This window comes from Triticum aestivum, chromosome 2D (assembly GCF_018294505.1).
Source record: "Triticum aestivum cultivar Chinese Spring chromosome 2D, IWGSC CS RefSeq v2.1, whole genome shotgun sequence".
Lineage (NCBI taxonomy): Eukaryota > Viridiplantae > Streptophyta > Magnoliopsida > Poales > Poaceae > Triticum > Triticum aestivum.
The window spans coordinates 128,055,287-128,064,025 of record NC_057799.1 but is presented as its reverse complement, the minus strand read 5'-3'; the positions used below and the strand labels follow the sequence as shown (position 1 = coordinate 128,064,025).

At 42.8% G+C, this 8,739-nt stretch overlaps 1 protein-coding gene across 1 annotated transcript; it reads left to right on the top strand.

Annotated features, from left to right (window-relative positions):
• Positions 1–329: 329 nt before the first annotated feature.
• LOC123049020 (putative anthocyanidin reductase) lies at positions 330–6,578 on the top strand. Its single transcript, XM_044472026.1, has 5 exons — positions 330–456; positions 552–721; positions 4,841–5,053; positions 5,712–6,106; positions 6,201–6,578. The coding sequence occupies exons 1-5, from the start codon at positions 351–353 to the stop codon at positions 6,352–6,354; spliced, it is 1,038 nt and encodes a 345-aa protein (XP_044327961.1). The 5' UTR covers positions 330–350; the 3' UTR covers positions 6,355–6,578.
• The last annotated feature ends 2,161 nt before the right edge of the window (positions 6,579–8,739 follow it).

The following is an 8,739-nucleotide window of genomic DNA, read 5'->3' as shown; positions in this document are numbered from 1 at the left end:
TTCAGGTGTCTTTAACTGGCTATATAATCATCAGATTCGCTAAACCATTGGTTGCTGCGGCCGCCCGCGTGCGAACTTACACTTTTCCAAGAGTCTCCGGCGGCTAACCGATGGTGGACCGGACACCCACTACGGGCTCCGATATTGGACACCTACTACGGGCTCCGATATTATTATATCTTTGACGAGGCAAATTTAGTGACCGTCGTAGCGAAAAAAAAATTAGCGACAGCGTCATTGCCCACGATCACTCGGGAGAACTCAGCGCCCATCCCACACGTACATATACAGACAGGATCACGGGGCGTCAGGGGATAGACATAGACAAGACAAGAGACCGGCCGGAGAAGATGAGCAAGGTATGCGTCACCGGAGCTGCAGGGTACATCGCGTCCTGGCTCGTCAAGAAGCTCCTCGAGAGAGGCTGCACCGTCCACGGGACCCTGCGGAACCTCGGTATGCGCCCGCCCTCTCTCACGCTGATTTCTTCATGCGTGCCGCTGGCCCCGTCGATCTCCTCTGAGCGGTCTTGGTCCGTCGTGGACACGCAGGGGATGAGAAGAAGACGGAGGTAATGAGGGGGCTCCCCGGCGCGGCGGAGCGGCTGGTGCTGTTCGAGGCGGACATCTACGACGCCGCCTCCTTCGAGCCGGCCATCCAGGGCTGCGAGTTCGTCTTCCTCGTCGCCACCCCGCTGCAGCACAACTCCGGCAGCTCCAAGGTAACCACTCATTAGTCTTCTCGGCTGGTTGTGTCTCGATCATGAGGATCACAACGGACAAGGGTACTCTTATTTATACAAGAATGTACCGTCACAGGGACATGGATCGTCTGCTCCGAGCTCAAAGACACCCACGTAAACAGTAAAATCCAAAAAAAAACAATTTAAAAGAACCTGATTTTTTTCCCTGGATGAACATCAACATATCTTCTACCATCCTGTAAAAATTCACCTACAAAAGACAGCTGTGGAGGCATGTACAAAAAAGTAAAAATCGGGACTCAAAAACACACACTTGGATCCCGCAAAAAAACACAAACATTTGGAGCACTAACTTTTCTGTTTTCTTTTGACACAAATCACTATGGACGTCTTTTGGTGGCGAAATTTTGCAGAATGTTAGAACACTTGTTGATGTTCATCCACAAAAGGTTTCAAATTGTTTTGGTTTTTTCTTTTACAATTTTATCGGAAATTACTGTTTATATGGGTGCATCTGTGCTCGGGATTAGAGTAACACTTTCGTTTTCGCTAGCACAACACCGGTGGATATATGTTTACACAGGAAAGGTTATTTCACGGTCAGCTGACCAGCAAGGGTCTCGTAGTCACTTTCCGACAGCTACTGTGGCAATGTCGGAAGGACGCTCACCACCTGCAACTCTCACTTCTGGTTTTCGACAACTCTATTTTTTTGAACACAAACATTCAGAAGTTCATCTTTCAAAAATTTCCAACAATTTTAATAATTCCCAGCATCCAAATTTAAATGCACCCACATAAAGAAGGTACTCTTATATTTACGAAAATATAGAAGGTAAGGGCCATGAATCTGCTCCGAGCTCAAATACACCCACATAAACAGTAAATCCGAAAGAATAGTAAATGCAATTTAAAAAGAATCTGATTTTTTTTTTATGAACATCAAGATGTCTTCTAACATCTTATAAAAAGTCACCCGCGGTAATCCCCGCGTGCATTTTGAGATTTTATCTTGGCCATCAATATAATCAAATAAATGTAAGTCATGTGCGATAAAAGGTTATATAGTTGAATTCGTATTCAAAAAATGCATTCAATGATATTTTTTTCGAAGAACCTCTTCGAGAGGGCAGGGGGTACCCGCAACTTCCATTAGAAGGATAGAACATGTCCATTTTATATGGAAAACCAAACCCAAAAACCTACATTAATGAGCCAGTTCATAAGGAGAACCGGACCCAAAAAGCGAACATAGCTCGGTTAATTAGCGGAAAACTAGGCAAAAACCACCTGTACCTATGGCCAGAAAACCTAGCTAAACTAGGCCAGAAGAGCCGCCAAAAATGGAACAAAATCAACTAAGGAGCACTTCAACTGCCTCGCCGTCAGAGAGAAACGCCAACACAGAAGGGAAGTGGTCCCAGGCCTCCCAAAATCAGAGGAAGACAAGACACCATACTCGGAAGCATCGCTGCTCCATGCCTGACCACACCCGAAACCGTTGCCCCCTCCAGATCCGCCAATGCTGGGACATGCGCCAACCATGGGGTCGCGACTCCGAAGACCATGCCTCCAAGAAGGAAAAGACATGGAAAATGCCTCAATAGTCTGGCCCGGCGAGCCAAGTCAAGGTTATCACCCGAAGTAATGGACCCCATTTGGGAGGTGCCTATGCTTCTCGACGACGCCACCAGGAAGGGAACATCATGAAGAGTTCCTTCGTCGCCAGCACCGACAAAGTCGAACAAGACTTTGAACAAAGCCACGAACAGTGCCAAAGCGAAACCGCAATAGAGCAGTCCATCACGCGTTACCCATACATGCCAGCCCGAATAGCCATCCCCGCCAGAGACCGCCATCGTGCTGCAACACCACCGCAGAACACTGGCAAGTGGACTCCCCCCACCAACCGCAACACCACCGCACCCCGCCGACCACTGCTCCCACCTCCACTGGCGCCTAAACGCGCACACATCGTCGGCCCCTCTAGTCTACCGCCGGACCGGATATATAATTTTGAAGTCACATAACTTATATTTTGAGTCATGATCATAAATATTGCGAAATAAAATGAACTGTCCTACCACCATCTCAATGTGGGTAATCCACGATGTCTTCATTTTATGTATCCATCTTGACTCATTTTTGGTGTATCCACAATTTGTCGTATTACACTTTAAACTAACCTAGAGGTCATGCTTCGACAAAAATTGTTGGCAATGAAGTAATCTCGGTCTAACTGAGGCTAGCCATAGTGGGGAGTAACTTAGACTGGTATCATGCATATGACACTAGTCTATGTTACTACTAGCTTCATGATGTAAAGTAACAAGGAAGTAGTATTATGGATGATTGCATTTATTAGATTGTAGACTCATTTTGTTTTGGGTTACGTTATGTTACGGTAACATATTATGTTACTCTAAATACCTCTCTCCTTATTAACTACATGCCATATAGGCAAACTTATCTAGAAATGTGATATGTTACTGGCTAAGTTACTCCCACTATGACGAATCTGATGGACATAGCTAAACCTTGAAATGTGCGCGCCTTAGACCCGCGAGGAAGACTAATGCAGTGCAAGATTCATGCAATCATTGCACGACGGAAAATAACCGTGGCTATGGTCAACGGTCAACCATGCAAGAGCTTTCTCGTGTTAGAGCATTGTTAATAGTATAGCCAAATGCTGGCTATATGATGTTGCCATGTCTTTTATAGTCATCACTTATAATCATTTATACAATAAGGTTAGCTATAAGGTTAGCTATAAGGTTGGCTATATGAGTATTTTTTTTTTCATCTTCTCTCTGTCTATTTCTTCATATTTATTTTTTTGCCTAGGAGCACGCGTATAATTAGGCTCTTGCATGAGAGCCTACTCCCTTACTTTTTCATGTCTCTCTTCTTCACATAGACAAAATTGTCATGTAAGCGGGCTATAAGCCCACTATTGTACTTTCTCTTGGAGCTTCCACAATTGGATTGGCAGATTCGCTCCCCATGAACATCGGTCAAATACATGCACCATGACGTGGGCAAATCTCACAGTGGTCTTTAGGCATGTCCTTCCCTATTCAGACCATCTCACCAACGGCATCAACGGTGGTACCTGATGCAAGCATCCTCATAGCAGTCGTGTATTTCTGCTTAACAGAGAACGAGAGTTGTCCGCTGCCATCTCTGGTGAACCTGAAGTAGGGATCATGTGCCTTCACTCCCTCCACCATGCACAGTAACAAGGTTTGCACATATAAAAGCATCCACGAAATCATGTATCAGGGAATGTTGGTTTGGGATCAAAGTACTTGAGAGAAGTCATGCTCCAGCGGCCTATCTTGGTTCAAAACCGTTCTCCCTCTGATCGAATCCTTGAAGTTCATAATGTGCTCCTTCTCTCTCCCATTTCCTTCTGGTTGCTCATGTTCATCATCATCTCGACATCTTTGTCCAACTCCGATAAATCGAAGAACTCATTTTGCATAAATACATCAAGCTTCGTGTTTCCGTACTCCTCATCCGAATCCATCATTTTGCCTACAAAAGAATCACAAAAAAATTGCTCGGACAATGTGTCGAACACATAGACGGCAAGGTGCAACCCGAGAATAGCCGGACGCATCGCGGTGTCCGGGACAGCGTCGGTGTATGGAGCGGCGAGACGGCCATCAGCTGGGGAGGAATTTTGTGGCCATAATGGCGGTGGAGTTAGGGGAGGGCCGGAGCGGACGAGGGAGAGGGAGAAGCGAGGAAATGGTTCGTCCGATAGCGGGCGGGCGGGGGGGGGGGGGGGGTTGCGGTGGTGGAATTTGTGGTGGGTCATGTCTATCGAATCCGACATGCGCGTTTGGGCCTTCTCATAGCCTCCCAGATATGAGCTAGATATGGAACTGTCGGTCATCCCGACGTATAGGACCGTTTTGAGGTGCCTGGCCGGGTCACGATTTTGTGATCAGTCACTGACCGAACCGTCTGCCCAGTCGCACAGGGAGCATTTGAGGAGGCCGGCTGTCGATGCTCTTACCAACGATTTGCATGCACGACTGTTCAAAGCACAACATACACTAATGTCACATTTCGCTTTAATCGATTGTAGCTAAGTTATGTCATGCCTTATCTTATTTGATTTTGCAGTACAAGGATACCACCGACGCGATCGAGGACGCGACGCGTGCCATCCTACAACAGTGCGAGCGATCCAAGTCAGTGAGACGTGTCATCAGCACGGGGTCCGTTATCACGGCGTCGCCGCTCCGCGAGGACGGGAAAGGGTACAAAGAGTTTGCCAATGAGTCTTGCTGGACCCCGCTCGGCCTGCCCATTGATCACAGCAACGAATTCATGGACGTGAGTGCTTTCTTTCAATTTTGATATTTTTTTCTGTACACGGTGATATCTTTTTAAGAAGTATGTAAACATATATGTAATACCGAGTAGTTTTTTGAAATACGTGAACCTTTTTTTAACACAAACTTTTTGGAAACACAAGCATTTTCTAAATGAGTAAATATTTTTTCAAAAGTATATGACCATATATCTAGTCGTGTATGAATATATTTTTCTAAATACATGAACATTTTTTTACACATGAAACTTTTTACTTAAACATGGGATGAACTTTTTTCTCAAATATATGAACATTTTTATATTAAGAAACATGAATATTTTTAATTTTCCAGCACATATTTTTATTTTAAAACTATTTAAATAATATTATATAGAACCTATTAAAATTCAAAATTCCGGATTAATTTTGTTTGTGAATATATTGCATCTGCCCTTATAGCCAACCTTGTGCATTATATAGGCTATTCCACGGACTTTGTGTGGAATAAGAGCTGCTAGTCTTTTGCCTGTTCTTAAAATAAAATTATATTTTTAGCAAATGGCCGGCTTGGCATGCTAGGCCTGTAACATGGTCACAAGCCTGCTCACCTGTTGTACTATCAAGCTTTGTTGTTGTTGTTGTTTTGGAGTTCCATGTTCACTTATGTTATATATGCAGGATTACCTTTCCTCTAAGTGCATTGCTGAGAAGGAGCTAGTCAAGTACAACGACAGCCCCTCGGAGAGCAGAGCGTTCGACGTCGTCGTCCTGTTACTGGGCCTCGTAGGAGGAGACACCCTCCTGCCGTACATCAACGAGAGCCAGCACTTCATGCTGTCGCCTTTCACCGGCATCGAGCCTTACCACAACGCCCTCAGGTACACGCAGGCCCTCCTGGGCTCCGTGCCGGTGGTGCATGTCGACGACGTCTGCGAGGCGCACGTCTTCTGCATGGAGCGCCACCGCGACGTCGCCGTCGGCCGGTACCTCTGCGCCACCGCGCACCCCAACATGCAGGATCTGGTGGAGCACTACGCGAGCAACCACCCAGAGCTCAAACTAGCGCGGAAAGAGTGCGTTTCTTCTACTAAATATTCCAAATCAGGTATCTCATGGTGCGTTGTGAATTGTGATTAATGCTATGTATCTTTGCGTGTGGATTGTCAGGGTGGTGGGAGAGGGAGTCCGAGTGCAGGCCAACACGAACAAGCTTGTGGAGCTGGGGTTCAAGTTTAAGTACCGGGCAGAGGAGGTGCTTGATGGCAGTGTGGATTGCGGGAAAAAGTTAGGAGTGCTGTCAGTGGCGGATCAAGGATCCTAAAAAAAGATCTAACGGAGGAGAAGCCTCGTGAACAGTATATTCAAGCAGAGCCCACACGGATGAGCTACCCAAATTTGCTCAAGAGTGGAAGCTGGTTAATATGGATGTGCCACCACTGTGTCAAGTTATCTTTTAGATGTTATATGTTCGTGTTCTTGTATTTTCTTTCTTGAAACTCAATGAAGTTGTGGTATCTTCCTTTGGCGGTTAGTTTGGGTTGGTCACATGAGTTGTTTCTATTAAGAGTCTGAAAGAACGTATGTTGGAAACGATTTTTTTACCCCTATTGTTCTACAGTATATTTTATTAAAAAACCAATATATTACAAAGAAGTGGAAAAAAAGACCCAGAAGGCAAAAGATCAAGTCAGTGCCCTGCCAATGCCTGTTCTAGGTATAAGAGTCATGGATTTACAAATTATTGTTTAACCACTGGGAGAAACTTTGTTCATACTTATCCTTAATCTTGAATCTTAGGAGTTTCAGGTCTTGCTTCAGATAGAACCTCCGTGCCTTAATTGGCCCCTTTTGGGGAGATCACATGAGATTATCCCCTTAGGTTAACCTAGAGGGCGCGCCGGCGGGCCGCACGACCTCTTCAGCCCACAAAATTTCTTTTGGGGCAAACTATCTGATCACTTGATCAAAGCTTTGTAACCTCTCCTCTGCTAAATCAATGAAAAGCCAGGGTAACTGGATCTTTCAAAAAATTGCCTGAATTGAATTTGCTGAGCTCTGAATTTTTTGCCATTTCTCTTAATCCATACATTCCAACATCCCAATATGACAATTTCTGATGCAAATTGTTTTGGAAGGAGTTCCATTGGAAAAAGGTGGTGTCCTCCTACACAGATGTACCTCTCTATTTGGTATCAATGAGTTCCAACAATCTTGTGCAAAGTTACAGTCCCATAAAAGATGCATGGTGGTCTTTTCTGCCCTCTAATTGCAGTTAGGATAGTAAGGATTGTCTAGGTGCATTCCTTTCCTCTTGAGAAGTGCTATGTATGTTGGAAACGTACATAGATGTGGGTGTGTTTTTCTTCTCTTTATTATTCAGATATCTCAATGTGATAGATCTACATATCGATGCATATTTGATAAGCTTATCCATAGTGTCTTGGCCAGGATTTCTAGGTCTAATTATACTTTTAGGCACCATGTGCTCGGATTCTTGTAACTTTCTTGGAATTGAGGTTATTGTACCTTCTTTACGGTTAATTTTGGGTTGATACCATGAGGTTTCCATCTCAATATTTTAATAGGGGACCGATGAGGGACAAGTCATCTAAAGAACAATTTGGGCAAGTTGATTTTTCCTTAGTACGGCAGAAACAGGACCAACTGGCACCAACTTGGGCCAGTTAAATTTTTTAGAGCACTCGATCCTTTGCAACCACAAACAGAAGTCCACCAGGTACTTAGGCCTGGTCTGAAATATAACAGAAACTATGTGATACGTACATGATAAGACACAAGAAAAAAAGAAGGAAAAATGAGCACAAATAAAACACAGTTTATTTCTAAGAAAGGATGAATTAGTGGCATTCATATTACCCTTTAAAAATAAAGAATACAGAACAAAGTAAAATAAATAATATTTTTTGCACACAATTTACACGGAAATTACTCTTTTCATAATATGCAAGAATATGAATATAATAGTGAAATATTCACAAAAATGAAGTTTTCTAAGATTGAATGAATTAGTTGCATTGGTATCAACCTTAAATTAGTAAGAATATGAAATAAAAATTGAATCAAAATCAGAATAATGATTTTTTAGAAAGAATAAATTACTGGCATTGATATTACCCTGTAAGAAGTTTTTTTTTTTGAAAAAAGCCTAAAAAGTTTGCGCACAACTTTGCACTGAAAATGCACTTTTCGTAATATGCAAAGGATAAGCATATAATACTACAATTTATACACATGTTCTATTATACTTGTGTATATACTTACACACACAAAAATAAAAAAATGGTGTTTTCTCAGAAAAGAATGAACTAGTGACATTGTTATTATCCCTTAAGAAGAAAGAAAATAAAATTTAATGCAAAAAGTTAAAATTTCAGCTATCTACACACAAATTGAGTATTTTAACAATATGCAAAAATAAACATATAGTTGTGGAATTTTCGCAAAAAAAATTCTAAGATGGGATGAATTAGTGGCATCGACTTTAAGGAAAAAATGAAATAAAAAGAGTAATAAAAAAAATCAAGTTTACTAAGGAAGAATGAATGAGTGGCATTGGCATTACCCGTAAGAAGAAATAATATAACTATTTAAAAAAACTTGCACACAACTTTGCACTAAAATAACATCTTTTGTAACATGCAAAGAATAAGCATATAATAGTGCAAGTTTTACACCCCTAGTATAA